General features: G+C 39.7%; 1 protein-coding gene across 5 annotated transcripts in view; it reads right to left on the bottom strand.

Moving 5' to 3' along the window:
- Positions 1-19,382, bottom strand: part of FRMD4B (FERM domain containing 4B) — a 358,627-nt gene that overhangs the window by 65,939 nt on the left and 273,306 nt on the right. For all 5 annotated transcript variants that reach the window (XM_061396423.1, XM_061396420.1, XM_061396424.1 and 2 more), the window contains 2 exons: positions 8,825-8,881; positions 7,998-8,020 (listed from right to left, as the gene is read on the bottom strand). In XM_061396423.1, the coding sequence (XP_061252407.1) occupies positions 7,998-8,020; positions 8,825-8,881 (80 nt within the window). The remainder of the gene's footprint in view (positions 1-7,997; positions 8,021-8,824; positions 8,882-19,382) is intronic.

Raw genomic sequence — 19,382 nt, 5'->3', positions numbered from 1 at the left:
AGGATCTGATATCCATCCTACATTCCAATGCCTTCATCCCACCCTCACTCCAATGAACGGTGGAGTGTCTGGAAGCCAGGGACTCTGTTTAAAAATACATCTCTCTTCTCAAAAGAATTGAAATTCAGGACTCAAAAAAGATATTTGTGTTCATATCAGTATTATTCATAAGAGCCAAAAAGTGGTGTAACCCAAGTATTCACTCACAGATGAGTGGATAAGCAAAAGTGGTAAATGCATATAGTGGAATATTAGTCCTAAAGCACAGGAAATTCTAACACATGGTACAATATGGATGAAACATGAGGACATTATGCTGAGTGAAAGAAGCCAGTCACAGCAAGACAAATACTGTATGAGTTCACTTATATAAGGCATCCAGAATAGGCAAATTCGTGGAGATGGAAAGTAGAATGGTGGCTGTTAGAAGCTTAGGGGGAAGGAGAGAAGGGTTATTATGTAATGGGTACAGAGTTTCCATTTTTCAAGATGGAAGATCTTGGAGATGGATGTGGTGATGGTTGTCCAGCAACTTAAAATGGTTCAGATAGGAGGACTTCCCTGATAGGCTGGTGGTGAGCAGTGTGCCTACCAATGCACAGGACATACACTTGAACCCTTTTCTGGGACGATCTCACATGTCTCGGAGCAACGAAGCCCATGCATCCCAACTACCAAAGTCCACAAGTTGCAGTCCGTGCTCCACAACAGGAGAAGCCAGCACGATGACAAGCCCGCACACGGCAGCAAGGAGTGGCCACCGTCTGTCACAACTAGGGAAAGCCCTAGTGTAACAACAAAGACCAGCACAGCCAAAAACCAATAAACTAAAAAAAGAAAAAAGTTAACATGGTAAAACAACAACAATGCATCTCAGTATACTCGACAGACTTAGTGGAAGCAAAGTCCCAGGTACCAAGTCTTCATTCTGTACTAGGCATCCTGCAAGGTGTGTGATCTCATTCAATTCTCACAACAAATCCCTTAAAGCAAAGGGACCTTAGGGAGGTGGATGAACCTAGAACCTATTATATAAAGTCAGTCAGAAAGAAAAACACAAATATCGTATATTAACGCATATATATGGAATCTAGAAAGATGGTGCTGATGTACTTATTTGCAGGGCAGCAATGGAGATGCAGACATAGAGAAAAGACTTGTGGACACAGGTGTTGGGGGGCGGGAAGGAGAGGGTGGGACAAATGGAGAAGTAGCATGGAAACACTATCATATATAAAATAGATGGCCAGTAGGAATTTGCTGTATGACTCAGGGAATTCAAACCAGGGGCTCTGTGACAACCTAGAGGGGTGGGATGGGGTGGGAGGTGGGATGGAGGTTCGGGAGTTGGGGGGACATATGTATACCTATGGCTGATTCATGTTGATATATGGCAGAAACCAACACAATATTGTAAAACAATCATCCTTCAGTTAAAAACAAATAAATTTTTTAAAAGGGACCTTAGGTTCAATGGCTTGAACTGGCTCAAGGTCATGTCACTAGTAGATGAGGAAGGCTTGTCTCATTCAGCTCATGCCTGCCTGTCTGAATCCAGGGCCCAGAACTTTCCAGTGTCTCTTATAAAGGATGTAAAATGACTGTGGCTAAGTAGTAAAAGACCGGAAACTTAGTCTGCCTCCACCACAGCCCTTAGTGGTCCAGTGCCTTGTATATTGTTAGGTATTCGGTGTTTAATCTATTGAATACAAGGGTGAATAGGGTCCAGCAATGAGAAAAAGACCAAGCATTCCAAGGTCAGTGCTGATGGAGTGCTCATTTCCTGCCTTCTCACTCTTAAGCTATCTCCTCAAGTGACTAATATTAGGCTTGGGGCCGCTCCACTGATAACACTGCTTACCAGAGAGTCCACTGCCTGCTGCCCGCACTGCCTTCCATCAGGGACAGCAAGGATCTGTGGAGGGCTCCCGATACACGTGTAAGTCAGAATGGTACTCTGAGATGGTAGGGGAGACCTGGGGACCGTAAGTCTGGTCCTGTCAACCTGAACTGTCATGGGTATGTCACTTGTTAGTTCATCATGCGTGAAATGAGGGTTCCAATGCATAATATGGGGGCAGCCCTAATACTCTATCTGCAGAGCAGATGAAAAAGCACCCACTGTATGGGATGGATGATTCTTTCCAAATTCAGGGCTCTTCAGAAAAAGCAAGTTCAGAATTTGATGAATGTTTACCTTAAGAGCTATTGGAATTAAAATTGAGAGATGTAAGAATCTGACAGGCAGTACAAAGAAAAGGAACTGCTTATCTTTTAAAAGCATTTTAATACTGAGCTTTCACCAAATAAACAAGCCCCCACTTCACAAAGTGAAGTGCACAGAACACTGGTCTGGGTAAGGCTCGAACATCAGGGACAAGAAAGTGTGGGAAACACTGTTTATGTGTTTTCTTCTGGGAGATCTGCCATGCACAGGAGTGGATTTGAAACTGATCAAAAAGAACTTAAACTCTGTTGAGTTTTTTTTCAATTTATCTATTTTTAATTGAAGCATAATTGCTTCATAGTATTTGTTGGTTTCTGCTTTTAACAATATAGTTCCCACGCTTATTTGTCTGCAGCTCCCTACATGTTATCTTGTGTGTTTATTCAATGTAACAACTCAACATCTGGGGAAGTCATGGGGAAATGTTAAACCATAATTGAGTAATATAAATATTACCCACACAAAGTGTCTTAATCTCAGTTGTAAAGTGGGAATAATATTCCACCAATATCATGAGTAGAGATGACGATTAACGAGTTACTGTTTGTAAAACATGTAAAACAGCCTGACACATAGAAGTACTAACCAATCATTAAAACTATATATTAATGTGCTGAACTGATTGATAAAAGAACTATGTTTAAATCAAGCCTTAAAATAGCCATAACACCAAGAGAAAGAAAAGTCATTTCTTACTAGGTTTTTCACAAAAGCTCTTTGCTAATTCATTAAAGTTCTGGTGTGAAATCAGACAAAAACATTAAATTTTTGTCAAGTCAGCCTTCTTTATTCTGTCAGCACGGAAGGTAATGATTCTTACAAGTTTAAGTTTGTGTTAGAATACTAAACAGGAGATTCCTGACAAAGGTCAAGAGCATCAGGCACGGAGTCCTAACTGGGCCACTCCTGCCATGTGGCCTGGACAGTCCACTACTTACTCTCTCCACAGCTAAGTTTTCCTCTCTGTAAAATGGGGATACCACTAATGCCTGTCATCACAGGATTGGTGGGAAGGTTCAGTGCACTAACACTAATAGCAACAGTAAAGCCAAACAACAGAGACAAAGCAACTGAGTTCCAGATTCCAGTGAAGTTAGTTATCCACAGTATTACAGCAAGTACCTGGGCCTGGATTTGAACCCAAGCAATTAAATTCCAAAGCTCCTCTTCACGTCTGCCTCCCATTGATATAAGGACATACTCAACATAGCACCTAGCCCATGGGAGCTGCTTTTTTTTTTTTAAACATCGTCACTGATTTTAAAGGTCCCAGAAATGGAATGATATTTTAGAGCTTTAAGTGCTCTAGAGGTAACAAGTAGGAGGACAAGTTCTTTAAAAGCCTTTGATTTCTTTTTTCCCCTCCCTTCATTAACTCCTCTCAAGGCATCTAGAGAAGTTCCTTTCCCATGGGAAACAGCTGCTATTTTTGTAGGACAGCTGTAAATTGTGTATTATTCCTACCCATTTGAAGCTAGGTGACAATATGCTATCATTCTGACCCAGCACTGAAATGAAATTGTAGTCACTTTTTCTTATAAGCAGAAGTGCCCTAGTCACACAGTTTCTTGGTAATTTCCACCTTTCAGGATCTTAAAAAAAGAAAAGAAAAGAAATGCCTTGCTTTTACAAAGTCGTTTGCAGCTGGCTCAGTGATAAAACCTCGCCGTGTCAGCTTTCAGGAATCCTGTTTGTCTGTGTTGTGTTACCCAAGTAGCTTGTTATCTTTGCAGCTTAAGGGCTGACTTGGAAATTCAGGCTGTCAACTATTTAAAGAAAATGGAAGTCCTCATGCCACTATTTTAATTAACTTTCCAGAGAGCAAGGTTTGGTTATGATAGTGTTAACTTAAAATACTCTGAAGGAAAGAGGGCAGAAACAAAATGAGGAGGAGGATTGTTGTTTTAAAAGGAATTCTAGGAAGAAGAATTTGAACATAGCCATGATGGCGAAACAGTATAGGGTATGTAAAGAAAAGAGAAGAGAGTCGGGAACAAATATTAAGGAGTATGAATGGTAGAGCGTGGCTAGTTAAAATGTATTAATGCAGATTATATGGGGCCTTGAATGCCAGGTTAGGGTTTTGGAAGGTGGATGTCTATGCAATGGGAGATAAGAGATGTGTGGAAGTCAACAACGATCACATTTATGTCTTAGGAAGATAACAGGGGGTTATGTGTGGGTATTATGTGGTACACAATGGAATCGGAACAGATCCAGGAACTCACTGACTATGTGAGTGAGTTTGGCCTAAAATTTCCATCCATTAATTTGTTAAATGGTGATGATAAAACTGGTAGGAACTGAATGAAATCAGGCATGGACTATTAAAATAATGTTACAGAAAGCGGTCAAACAATCAACACACACATGCATACTTTTACAGTCAGGCTGACTGGAGTAGACTGACGGCTGAGAAAGCCGGCGTTCTGATAGAAGGAAAGAAGGGAGCTGTCTGAGGTGGAGGAGAAAGGTGGGAGGGAAAAGGGAAAATCCTGAGAGATGATTCAAGAGAGAAAGGAGCTTATACAAGGGGAGGCAGTGGGGGAGTTGGTCTGGGGGCTGGGATGCTGGCAGGTTCAGCTTTAGAAATGCTAAATATGAGAAAGAATGAGATATTTACAAGGAGTGGGTGGCCCAGAGCAGCCTCAAGAATTAGGTGTTCAATCAGTGTTTTAATTGAAAATGCCACATGGCTCTACTCCAGGAGGGTAGTACTTGAGGATCTTTATTGATCCATAATTAAACCTCAGTGAGCAAACTCAGTGAAGTTCTAAAAGCATGGCATGTAAGCCAAGAGAGATGTGGAGTTCAGAATTGTCACTGAGGGAGCTCTGGATAGAAAAACAGATTCTCTGGAAGGAATCAAGGAAGTATCAGGCGTGTATAAGTTCCCTTTCAGCACTTCATACTTTACCTCCTTTGAGGAATTTGCCTTTGCTTGTTCTCACTGGAGAAACATCACTTAAAAAAATAATCACAGATAACTCCAATCCCAATTACACAAAGATGTTCATCAAAGTATTATTTATATCAGCAAAAAAATGGGAAGCAATTCATATTTAAGACAACAGAGGAGTGGTAGATTATGTCCATCAATTTGATGGAATATGAAAGTGGCGACTGGAGGAACCATTCTAAGCACTTTATATATATTAATTCAATCAGTCATCATAGCAATTCTATGGGGTATACACTAATAAAAGCCCTATTTCACAGATGAGGAAACTGAGGCTTGGTAAATTTAAATAACTTGCTCAAGATTGCACAGGTAATAACAGGCAGACCTGGGACTTCAGTGAGTCTGTCTGGTTCTAATGTCTTCACTCTAAACAGTATATAACATTGCCACAAAGGCTACTTTTTATTTTTGCCTGATTTTCCTAAATTAGTTTTATAACAAAACTTTGGAGGAAAAATATACCTTCTCCATTCAGGGGAGGAGGAGATCAAATAGGGAAGGAGTGTGGCAATGAGCAAAAATTCTGCTTCTTTATATACCCAATGACAAAAGCTCATATTTCCTATTCTTTCAATCTCATCAGTAATAACTAATGCTCGTACAACAAACTATAATCTACAAAGTCCTTGAATCCATTCATAGCGCCAAAACTACCCAGCCAAGTCTCATTTTCCTTAGTCCCAATTTACAGATGAGGAAATGGAGGCTGAGAATGAGCACAGGGCTCATTCAATTTCACGGTGCTGGTTTCATGATTCCCAGTTCCAAGCTCCTTCTACTACTCAGCATGGTTTAGACAATTTCAAGACACTGTCCACCATTTCTTTAGTAATCACTCAGGAAAGCACCAGGAACACACTGAAATTAAGGAAAACGATTAACTTGGGTTTGGCCAGACTAACTCTCCAAACTTGACATCTTAGGGCTAAAAGGTCTGGGCTACCCAAGTACAGTTCTTTTTAAGACTTCTTCTGCCTCAGGCAAGCCATTTTCCCTAAAGGAGGTTTGCGGAATCAATCTTTTTCTCTTTCATTCTTTCCCCTGCCATGTGATTACAGCTTCTTCATACCTGTGTAGGTCCCAAAAAGCTCTTCAGAGGTTGCCAAGAGATGGGACAGGATGATGATAATGAAGAGGGAAATAATGATACTTTAATAGCTAATAATAACAGCCAAAGTGTATAGACAGCTTGCTGCATGCCAGATACCGCTCTGGGCAATGTTTCCATACAGTTAATCTCACAACAGACCTGTGAAGGAGGTGCCATTATCTTGATGGGGAAATGAGGCTCAGAGGGTGTCCATCACATGCTTGACCAGGAGAAAGTGGGGGAGGAAGGGTTAGCAGTGCACAGACAGTGGAGTCTGAGTTGTTGGCCCTGAAAGCCTTCATTTATAAATCAACTTCAGACTCAGCCCCTAGCGAAGGAATTCCTTGCATATCTGATCTTCCTAGGAAATATGGCTCCTCCAGGGAAGACAAGAGTGGAGAACACGGCTGCTCTTGATGTTAACGACCTAGAGACTAATTTATCTTCTTTTTAATGCCTTGACATTTTCTTTTAATTAGAAAAAATTATCAAAGAAGCTATCAGGGAAGATTTGTTGGAGAAGGAATAGGCTACCCACTCCAGTATTCTTGGCCTTCCCTTGTGGCTCAGCTGGTAAAGAATTCACTTGCAATGCAGAACTTGGTTCAATCCCTGGGTTGGGAAGATCCCCTGGAGAAGGGAAAGGCTACCCAGTCCAGTATTCTGGCCTGGAGAACTCCACGGACTATACAGAGTCGGACTTGACTGAGTGACTTGCACTTTCAGTAATTTTTATGATTCCTTCAAAGCTTATTCACTAACCTAAAATTTTTTTTAAATCACAGAACAGAGCTGAAAAGAGAATGCGGTGAGTGGATCGTGGCATGTTAAGTGGATGCCTCAGTCATTCTACCAAATTAAATGGGCAGATGTGGAAAGTGCACGAGTTTCTGAAGTGAAGCATGACTCTGAGACTGCAAGTTTTCAAGCCTGGAAGGCATGATCTGGTTATCAGTCTGTTAAGGAGCACACTAGTCAAAGACTTGGCAGGGAATGAATACTAGTTGATCTGTAAATAATCTACTGGTAAAGTTTACCCGGAGTGGAACATTAACACGGTAGAGGCGAGGCTTTCAGCCAGTCGTCAGCCTGTGAGCTGTTTCGAATCAGAGGCCTGGCCTCCACCTTTAACCCTTTCTACTACTCCAAGGGCAACTACTGCATGAAAAGAACAGACTGGAGACGACAGAGGAGGGTGAATTCAAATATAAACACTCTCTGATGATTTGGCCAGTTAGGCAGTTAGGACCAGTAAGTGTCTCGGTGGCAACAATACAACTGTTAGGTCAAGTGTATGAAGGATGAGGCCCCTTCAGGGCAGCTGCAAAAAGAAAGCCCCTATTAATCCCTTAACTAAGCAGCTGATGGATTTAATCTTTTTGTGCTTATAGTATATCTCTTCAAACACAGGATTAGTATAAGTTTAAAAAATCAGAATGGGTTACCCAAGCTTTTTATAGATTTTTTCATTTGCTAACAGATGACAGAAAATAGAACTTTGGAGCATTTCTGAGAACAAGTTCTGTCACTCCAGCTTGGAAAGCTTCATTGCCTGGATTCATTCACAAAAGAATAGGTTTCTATTTGAAGAGGAAAGAGACCTCCGTCTCTCGCCTAGGGATCTACTTTCTTTTGATTTTGCATCCATTGTTATTTAAAATAGCATTAAAAGATTCAGTGAGTTATTCTGCATAGTTATATCAGAAAAGGAACCATACCTGGTGTAATCCCCTTTGGCTTCCTAAAAAAAAAAAAAAAGATGATCAGTTTGTACTGATGTTAATCAAGCTAAAAGAATTTTTACTCTTGATCATTCTCTACTCTTAAAATGCCCGAGTTTTGTTTCGAATTTTTTTTTTCCACAAGGAACATTTTCCCTATCTACCACACTGGAGAAAAATGTGGCATTTAGGACATTGCTATTACTCATTAATTTTTCTTGTTTTTAACAGACAAGACAAATCTATCTGAAAACACATAAATGATTATTTCTCCTTTTAAGTTTCGAAGATCACGTGATAAATGCTTGTCTACCAGAGCAGCACACTTTTTAGTCTGGATGCAGACCTTTTAAATCATTACACAGATAAACCAACACATGCCATTTACTTTCTTTTTTTAAACCAGCATAGAACCCACTGTTTTTCTACTATGCATGGCTTTAAGAATTAAAGGGCTCTTTAACTCAACCTCAAGAAAAAGTATACAAAAGTTACTAAATTTAAATGCAGATTACAGCTGTTGTGACAACTGCCACCTCCCAAATTCAAGTCACCCAGAGCTCTTTGCCAGGAATATGGTCTTAACGCTCCTTCCTCAGTGAAGTCTAAATTTCATTTTCTTCTGAGACACACAATGCCACATTCTCCCTCATTATTTAAACCACACGAAAACAGAAAACGGTGGCTCACATCTTATTCTGGCAAACAACCAGGCGACTTTAGAACATCAGCTACTGGCCCATGCAAAAGTCTCCGAATTTCAGGCAGTTCACAAAACCCAATACACAAAACAAGCAAGTAAAAAGAGGTTTGTCAGTTCTTACCTGTAGAATGAGTGCCGCTAACCTGAAGATAGTTTCGCTGTCTACTTCGATTTGCCCCTGTCGGAGGAAAAGGAAAGCATCACTGAATACAGGCTGCCCTAGGTCGTAGCAAATGGCTGTGGAGTTTGGGAAGCTGTCACAGCTTGGCACCTCCAGTTTACGATCAAATGCAGATCATACCATTCCGGAGGAAAGGGAGGGGGGGCGTGGAGAGACACATCCAGGGTTAAGGGGAAGCCACAGCGTGTGTGTGTGTGTGTGTGTGTGTGTGTGTGTGTGTGTGTAAAAGAGAGAGTGTGCGCTTTAATTAGCTGTGGGAAATTGTGTTTTGAGAGCAGTATTCTGGAACACACATGACTGAAAATTCAGACAGACTCTAAATGCATGAATAATTTTTATCTAAGTTCATTTTTACGCTCCGATTTTCTTAGTTTGTTTAGTGTTTTCCTGCATCATAGCAATTATTTTGGTATACATACACAATGCAAATATTATAAAAAATGTAAGTTCCACTTCTGTGTCAATGAGACTCTTGAATTAATATTTATAGTTTTATAGAGAAAATGTAAAGCCTTAAGAACCAGTTACAGCAAATGCTTAAAAGGCCAAAATTCTGTTGCTTTATATTGAAGTTTGATGAATCCTAATTTATCCTTTTTCCAGTATTTTATTTTTTAAGATCCCAAAGAAGAATAGGAGTTTGAGGCTGTAATTAACAGGAATACTTACTCAGGAAGGGATACACAAGTGTGTGTGGTGTGGGGGGAGCAGGGGATGGGGGACTGCCTCTATCAATAATACTCACATATACCTTCGTTTATTTTGTTAAATGTGATGACATAAGTAAATACCATTATTGCATTGTATGATAAATTCAACACTGAGTAGTAGACTAGGGTCATTATTTAAAAAACAATTTTGGGGGGTAAGATGCTAGCTTATAAGCATTACCACATGCTAAAACAATTCCATATAACCCTCTCCTTGTGTAAATCCTGTATAATTAGTACTCAGACTGCATAGTGTTTAAGAATACAGGTCTGCAAATTGCCCTGCACATTTTCTTTCTCCTTTCTACCTGTTGAATCTGGGCTGAAGAGTTTTGTAATTACACCAAGTGTATCAGTGGTAAGTAATTTAGTAGTTTTAAAGTAAATGCACATTAGGTAGGTTTATAGGAGCAGTTAGCTCAGTGAGAATTTCTGGAAGGTTTATGCTTCTCTCTCAAGTTTCCAAATGACTTGACTGGGCTTCTCAAAAAAAAAAAAAAAAAAAAAACCCAAAAACAAAAACTAGTAACAACAATTCTTTTAGAACTCATAAAATAAAAATATACAACCCCCAAATCAGGGATGTTACAATGTCAACAGTGATAATTATCTGTGTTTCCCTTTTATTACAGAATGAAAACAAATTAACTTCATTTTCCAACATCTAAGTATTCCTTCTGAAACCTGAGGCAGAGGATCTGCTTCAAAGTTTTTTGCTTCAAAAGCTGACAGGCCCAGAGCCTTGGAATTCAAAGCTCGCCTATAATCTCTAGAAACAGATTATAAAATCAAAGAAGCCAGGTTGATTGCAGAAATCAATTGCCCTCTGTCTTTCAGGCAAGAGACAGTGGTTTTCTAATCTGGTGAAAGATGATGAAGCAGTTAATCCAACAGGTGAGGAAGGCGCTGATCAAGATTTAAATTTTAGAAAGGCTGAATCCCTTCTCTTCAAAGAAAAAGAAACTCATGCAGAGGGAGGAGAGCTTGCGGGGGGTGGCTAAAACACATCTTTGAGTTTGAAATTAGACCTGACCTCGTTAAGTTAAATTTGTCTTAAAATTGGAGAGGAGATCAAGTGTGTTAGTTCAAATATTTAAAAAAAAAAAAAACTAAACTAAAGATGAATAAAATATATTGAAAATTACTGCCAACTCCTCTGCCACCCTGTGACCCCTCTGCTTCATCAGAATCTTAGATGAGTCATTTGAACAGTATTTTACACACCAACTTTTCAATTTAGTAAATGGAAGTCCAGCAGATAAAAAGACCTCAAACAGATACTTTTAAGGAAGCTGCCAAATATTTCTCTAACTTAGAGTCATTAAATATTAAAAATGCTGAAATGAGGAGCTGAGGTATGAAAAGTACCAGGCTGGGACAGCTCTAGAGGAATAGGGAAGCAAATACGAACCTCACCTGTGGATTTTTTCACCTACAGTTCAGTTCAGTTCAGTCGCTCAGTCGTCTCCAACTCTTTGTGACCCCATGGACTGCAGCACACCAGGCCTCCCTGTCCATCACCAACTCCAAGAGTTTACCCAAACTCATGTCCATTGAGTCAGTGATGCCATCCAACCATCTCATCCTCTGTCGTCCCCTTCTCCTCCCACGTTCAATCTTTCTCAGCATCAGGGTCTTTTGCAATAAGTCAGCTCTTTGCATGAGGTGGCCAAAGTATTGGAGTTTCAGCTTCAACATCAGTCCTTCCAATGAACACTCAGGACTGATCTCCTTTAGGATGGACTGGTTGGAGCTCCTTGCAGTCCAAGGGACTCTCAAGAGTCTTTTTCAACACCACAGTTCAAAAGCATCAATTCTTTGGCACTCAGCTTTCTTTATAGCCCAACTCTCACATCCATACATGACTACTGGAAAAATCACAGCCTTGACGAGACGGAGCTTTGTTGGCAAAGTAATGTCTCTGCCTTTTAATATGCTGTCTAGGTTGGTCATAACTTTCCTTCTGTTAGGTAGGTAAAAATAGGAAAAAGGAGTCCAAAATGGTGGTGGCTAAAAGACAAGGAAGGGAAAAGCCCGCGAAAACAGAACAAAAGAAGGTCCGAGGACCCGAGTGAGGACCTCCGGTAAAACAAACAGCACTCCTGACTGGCCCAATTTACATAGGACAGGCCCAGGGAGACATAAACATATAGAGGAGCCAAAGCTAACTCTTTCTCTCTCTCTTTCTCTCTCTCTCTCTCTCGCGCGCGCGCGCTGGGGCGCTCTTCTCCTCATGTCTTTAGATCGATGTGCCCTCACACCTCGAAGATGGATTTTCCTGCTATCTTCTAAATAAAATAGAGCTGTAACACTGAGCTGTAACACTGATTTGTCTAAGAGCTATAACATGGTCCTTTTGAGACCTGAGAGCTATAACATGGTCTATCCAAGACCCGAAAGCTATGACACGCCAAGGGGGCTTTAATGTCCATCACTCCAAATCTTTGTTGTGACGAGACAAAGAGCCGAGGAACATACACTCGCATGACACTTCCAAGGAGTAAACGTCTTTTAATTTCATGGCTGTAATCACCATCTGCAGTGATTTTGGAGCCCCCAAAAATAAAGTCTGACACTGTTTCCCCATCTATTTGCCATGAAGTGACACGACCAGATGTCATGATCTTAGTTTCTGAATGTCGAGTTTTAAGCCAACTTTTTCACTCTCCTCTTTCACTTTCATCAAGAGGCTCTTTAGTTCTTCTCCACTTTCTGCCATAGGGTGATGTCACCTGCATATCTGAGGTTATTGATATTTCTCCCGGCAATCTTGATTTTAGCTTGTGTTTCATCCAGCCCAGCATTTCTCATGATGTACTCTGCATATAAGTTAAATATGCAGGGTGACAGTATACAGCCTTGACATACTCCTTTTCCTATTTGGAACCAGTCTGTTGTTCCATGTCCAGTTCTAACTGTTGCTTCCTGACCTGCAAACAGATTTCTCAAGAGGCAGGTAAGGTGGTCTGGTATTCCCATCTCTTTTAGAATTTTCCACAGTTTGTTGTCATCCACACAGTCAAAGACTTTGGCATAGTCAATAAAGCAGAAATAGATGTTTTTCTGGAACCCTCTTGCCTTTTTGATGATCCAGCGGATGTTATCTCTGGTTCCTCTGCCTTGGCTAAAACCAGCTTGAACATCAGGAAGTTCATGGTTCACATATTGTTGAAGCCTTGGAGAATTTTGAGCATTACTTTAGTAGTGTGTGAGATGAGTGCAATCGTGCGGTAGCCTGAGCATTCTTTGGCATTGCCTTTCTTTGGGATTGGAATGAAAACTGATCTTTTCTAGTCCTCTGGCTACTGCTGAGGTTTCCAAATTTGCTGGCATATTGAGTGCAGCACTTTTACAGCGTCATCTTTTAGGACTTGAAATAGCTCAATTGGAATTCTATCACCTCCACTAGCTTTGTTCGTAGTGATACTTCCTAAGGCCCACTTGACCTCACATTCCAGGATGTCTGGCTCTAGGTGAGTGATCACACCATCGTGATCATCTGGGTCGTGAAGATCTTTTTTGTACAGTTCTTCTGTGTATTCTTGCCACCTCTTCTTAATATCTTCTGCTTCTGTTAGGTCCATACCATTTTGAGCCCATCTTTGCATGAAATGTTCCCTGGGTATCTCTAATTTTCTTGAAGAGATCTCTAGTCTTTCCCATTCTATTGTTTTCCTCTATTTCTTTGCACTGATCATTGAGGAAGGCTTTCTTATCTCTCCTTGCTATTCTTTGGAGCTCTGCATTCAAATTGGGTATATCTTTCCTTTTCTCCTTTTCCTGTAGCTTCTCTTCTTTTCACAGCTATTTATAAGGCCTCCTTAGAGAGCCATTTTGCTTTTTTGCATTTCTTTTTCTTGGGGATGGTCTTGATCCCTGTCTCCTGTACAATGTCATAAAGCTCATTCCATAGTTCATCAGGCACTCTGTCTATCAGGTCTAGTCCCTTAAATCTATTTCCCACTTCCACTGTATAATCGTAAGTGATTTGATTTAGGTCATATCTGAATGGTCTAGTGGTTTTCCCTACTTTCTTCAAATTAAGTCTGTTTGGCCGCTCCAGCCACCTACACAATGGCCCCAACACAATTGTGGTGGAGGAAGACACCAGGGGGATGCAGAGGTAGGGTCCTTGAAAAGTCTCATTCCAGGAGGAGAGGACAATGCCTGGTTTGGCAAAGCTCCACATTCTTTTAAACATCTTAGCCCCCACCTCACCTTTTAGTTAACCACTGTCCTGGAAATCCAAGGCAACATATTTTATTTTAAGTTCCAGTACTGATTGTCAAGGTTATCTGACCTGTGTGTGGAGTTCATCCCAAACAATGGATGAACCAAGAATAATAGGATTTTGCCTGGTTCTCAGTGCTTTCATATGGTGAAACTTAATTAAGACTCATACAGAACTCTAGAATTTCATGCCTGAAGGGTAAAAGTTCTTTAGAAACTGCAGTCTGCTCTGGAGAGAACATTTCTTTCACTTACAACCATGGTAACAGCGGTAACATTATAGGTATTGGGCAAGCTAACACTTGAGAAAGGGATCACCTCAAAGACAGGGGTAATGGGATCCTTCAGTGGGTTTCCATGACTGTCAAGGATAAACAAAGAGAAGTGGAGGTGTGAGTCAAATGATGTAGCTGAATGCACAGAGGTAACATGAAACTGTACCAAGTGCTGGGGCTACATTCCCATTGCTAATTTAACTGGATTATGGATTCCATCACTAGGGCACTGGGTTCAGGCTCCACTTTGGACATCCTATCCTTGTCTTTGGCTTGTTAGCCCAGTTGATCAAGACATCATACTAATGAGGTGAACTCTAGGTTTTGATTCCCAAGTAGGTGAACAGGATAAAAGAAAGTTTTAGAACTTGCAAGAGAACTTAGTGAAAACATGACTCCTGTGATTTTACATCCTCAGTGATGGGACTGAGGAACAGGAACGAGAAGCGTACTACTCAATCGCCCAGCAGATGTTGACTCTGCTCTACCATGCGTTAGTTAACTGAATTAGCTGTGACTCCAGTGCAAATCTCACCAGGAATCTTCTAAAAGCATGCTTCCGGTAAAAATGCAATCAGATGAGGCCAGAAAAATGACTCTAATGCCACTTATTCTGTTGGTAGGACAGCATGTCACCATCAAACACACATATTGACAGTAGAATGGGAAAGCTATTTCTGAAGACCCATTCTGCATTTTCTGTATTGATACAGTCCTCCACGGAAACTTATTCTGAACTATAGCAGTGAACATTAATAATCTGGTCACAGACATTAGGATTGAGAACTACTTGATAAAATGTTGAGAAATCCCAGTTTGTTTCCAAGTCTATTACTTTAGGGTTAAATATACAAAAAAAAAATTTAACTTGTAGAACATTAACAAATAAATGTAGAAGAAATGAAAGAGATAAAAAATTACTGTTTGCAACAATTAGTATTGATGTACTGATTCATGCAGTATTGATGCAGGTAATAAACTTCAATAAATAAAAATAACGATTGGTTTTTTTATATATATTGCTATATATATTATATATAGATATATATTCAAATGCTATTCATTTGGTATATATTCAAATGCTAAGAAAACCAAGTAAAACTAATTTTATAAGAAAATCTAAAAAAAAAAAAGTTGGGTGAAAATTAGAAGAGAAACAGGTCAGAATATTTACATAATCACAAAGGGTTACTCTACAGGGGAAAATTAATTACAAAGGAGAAAACAGTAATTCCTCAATGGTGAAACCTGACAAGTACTATCCTACCCAAGGGATGAGATATCACCAGTAATTAGGAAAACCAGCCTCATGTGCCTTCTGATGATATGTACTGAGAAAAATGTGTGTGTGTGTGTGTGTGTGTTAGTCGCTCAGTTGTATCTAACTCTTTGCAATCCCATGGACTGTAGCCCACCAGGCTCCTCTGTCCAAGGAATTCTCTAAGCAAGAATACTAGAGTAGGTAGCCATTTCCTTCTCCAGGGGATCTTTCGGACCCCAGGATTGAACCCAGGTATTCTGCACTGAAGGCAGATTCTTTACTACCTGAGCCACCAGGGAAGCCCTGAAAAGGATATAACTTCATCTATGTATAGTGCTGTGCTAGTACATGTAAATGTTTCACAACCAGAAATGGGGAAGGGGGTACAAGAACTGATTTGTAGAATTTGTTGATTTCCATGAAATCAACATGTAAACATTCCCACCATAGTGGATTTCAAGCTGTCATTATGGTATTACAGAACACAGCGTTGGGAAGTTATGTGAGAATTGGCTCTCATAGCTGGTACTGACTGACTCCAGCATACTGCTGGGTAGTATTCCTGCCAAAAATACATCACTAGATCTAATTATGAGGAACCTTGAGACAAACATCTGGCCCATACTCTTCAAAAATGTCAGTGTGGTGAATGCCAAAGAAAGGCTGACAAACTATTTGCAAGCAAAGAAGGTTAAAGAGTTCTAACGACTAAATGCTGTGTATTACATCAAATGCTTGATCCCTCTGGATCAAGAGGGAAAGCTGTTATAAAGGTTCTACTGATATAAAACTGAACTGTATGTTAGGCAACATATAGGTTCAAGGTTAAGTGTTTTGAATGTGATCACTGACATATGGTCCTATGAGATGTTCTTGATCCCAAGAAATACACTGTGAAATATTTACGGGTAAATAATGTAACTTACTCACAAATGATTCAGGAAAAAAAATGAAATACATTTGGAGGTGTGTGGGGGGAGAGAGAGAAACAGTACAAATGTGGAAAATGTCAACAATTGGTGAATTTGGCTTGGCAAATATACTGGCATTTCTTGTGCTATTTGTGGAACTCTTTTGTAAGTTTGAAATTATTTTGAAATAAAAAGCTTGTTAAAAAAATGGATGTATTTTCCTGGAGTGTTGGATATCTATTTGTTTTGACTTCCTCTCCCTTCCACCCCGACTTCCCCCTGCCCCCACTTTCAGATCATCCCATTCTTTTGGAGAACTGCTTCCTCACTGGATCTAATGGAAATACAATCATCCTTTTGTGGGCAAGAGATGGAGGATGGTTCAAAGACTTCTCCCTAGGGATTTTCCAAATGAGAACTAAGGGATCTCTCTGGTGATGAATGACAATGGGAAGATGTGAACCACAGACAATCAGTGACCGTAGATGGACAGAAAGGTGCGTCTTAATATTGGTAGTCGACTGTATCCACTGCTAGGCTGGGCCAGACTTCAAAGTCTGGTTAAAGTTCAAAACCTGTAAAGAATGATACCTTGTTTGCTACCTACATGCTCTTACCTTGGTTTACTAGTAAGCCTGCAAACAGTGAGATGAACTAGTGGGATAAGGATACAAATGAATGAGTTGGTACTAGAGGATCCTGGGAGCCTCTCTAATACCTTCTGTGGACATGTCTACATGGAGGGAGGATTCTGCCAGGCAAGAGAAGCCAGAGCAACTGGCTGACTACTTTTGTATACAATCAGGCAGGGAAGGGTCCACATCAACACTTAATACCTACCTACCATCTAACAAGACAGTTCTCGCTAGGCCATAAAAACATACTTTCCTGGTGAATGGTGATAGGAAATAAAATTTCCTATTTTCTAGGAGTTATCATGCCCCTAAAGGGCCAGGCCATAAATACCACACTTGCACTCCCTCCTCCCCATGTGTAAATAAGCCAGTACTTTCTCCTTTTTCATCCAAGCTAGTTGTGAGAGGCAATGTCCACGGAGGATGGTCTCAGTGAATATTGTCTCCATTCGTTCTTTCAGATTGACCTCAGTACAACTAACATTTTGAGTTAGATAATTTCTTCATGGGGGTAGGTGGTCTGTCCTGTACATTGTAGAGTATTAAGCATCACTCCCAGCCTCTGCTCACTAGATTCCAGTAGCAGCCTCCCCAAGTTGTGACAACCAAAAATGTCTCCAGAGTTGCCAAAGGGTTCCTTTGGGAACACAAATTGAGAACCATTGCTCTAGATTCGCTAAGTTTATTCCTAAATTAAGCTAGAAACATCAGAAACCCACAAACCAGAACCAGAAGGATTTCCCCAGGTAAAACTCTTTTTCCTTTTTAAACTGTGTTCCAGCACCACTCTTCCGGCTTATGATGAGAAGCAAAGTAAGAAATAAGCCTCAGAAACTCATTATTTTAATAACTTTAGGTATGTTATTCAGGACATGGTTCATTACACCATATAATATCCCTTTACGAGGACCCATGGGCGCAGTTTCTGATTCTTAGGACCAGTGATAACTACGTTCTTCTCAGCAGCTGCTTTGTTTTTAACCTTAATGACCATTGTGCATTATGTAAGTGATTGTAACACCCTCGAGCGTTGGCTCTTAAGGGAAAATGGATTTCAAATTTGTAGCTAAATGCTTTATACTCCCCATGTTGAATGTTTTATACTAACCTTAACTTGGCAGCATCTAATTATTTCCACCTTTGTTTTCTCACAAATAATTCTTATTTCATCACTTAACACATTTTAGAGTATTTTTTCCCCTTTTTATTGAAGTATATATGGTAAAATGCACAACTCTGTGCAGCTTGATGAATTTTGATGTGTGTATATACTCACATAACCATCACCTGGATCAAGATATCAAACATGCTTACTAATTTTTTCACCTTAGGGAAATGTATATATATTTTATAAACCACATCAAATTAAAAACCTGATTTTGTTAATTAGAAAGGTGCAAAATAATACTGCAAAATTGTTTCAGCTTGTAAATTTTTTGATTACTAACCAACTTCAGGATTTCCCTTGCAATTGCCTATTATTTACTATTGCCTATCTGTGAAATGACCCTTTTTTTCACTTAGCTATTTTAGAATTTATTTTTACAACTTGAGCTACCAATATTAATGCTTTGTCTGGTCTATGGAGCAGAAATTGTGTCCTTTAAGCTGTTCACCTCTGGCGTTCTCTCCTTCTCCTGTGAAGTCAGACTGGACTTGGGCCTCCCACACTGGAAGAATCTATGGGTCCTTGAGTATGTAATTTTTTTCTGAGACTCCTCAGTTCCTCCTCTGTAAAATGGGGAGTGATAATATTGAAGTACTGAGTTGTCTGGAGCATGAAGTATAAATATAAAGCATTTATCATGAAGAGTAGCCCCTCAAGACTCTTAGTGTTAATCTCTCTGCACTGATGTTTACCATGTTGCTTTTTACATGCTTATATATCGTTATATCTACGGCTCTCTACTTTGGTCTGGGACACTGCTCAATTTTCATGTGGTTCCATAACATTTCATCACTCTTCCTTTATACTATGTCTCTGTATCTGAGAAAAGCTTTAACTTTTCATAATAATCTTTGACATTCTTTTCCACTTATGTTTTTAAAGAAATTTTAAAAATAATCTCATCAAGTTTTTAAAAAGAGTAATTTGTCTTCCTCTTTGGAATTATAACACATCTCTATTGAAATCACTCTAAAGTGATCATAAAGTTTTATGATATAACATGAAGATCACCTACATCCTGTGTCAGGATTAATAATCAGTCTTTTACATTTTCTTATATAAATAGGCCACTTTTTTTTCATTCTATTAATCTGGTTATCCTTATATAGGATTATTATTATTTTTTTTAGTGTATTTAACTTATATTTAATTTCTTCACCAAAGCCAATAATGCTAATAAAGTTTGGCTAATTTATTTTTATTTCCTAGACACGCAGTGAAATTGTTTGTAAATAATATTTTGGTTCAGTTCTTTGCAATGTATGGTGGTGTAACTGATGGCACTGCACTAAAGAAGACATTTTACTT

This window comes from Bos javanicus, chromosome 22 (genome assembly GCF_032452875.1).
Source record: "Bos javanicus breed banteng chromosome 22, ARS-OSU_banteng_1.0, whole genome shotgun sequence".
Taxonomy (NCBI): domain Eukaryota; kingdom Metazoa; phylum Chordata; class Mammalia; order Artiodactyla; family Bovidae; genus Bos; species Bos javanicus.
This window is presented reverse-complemented; position numbering and strand designations above follow the sequence as displayed.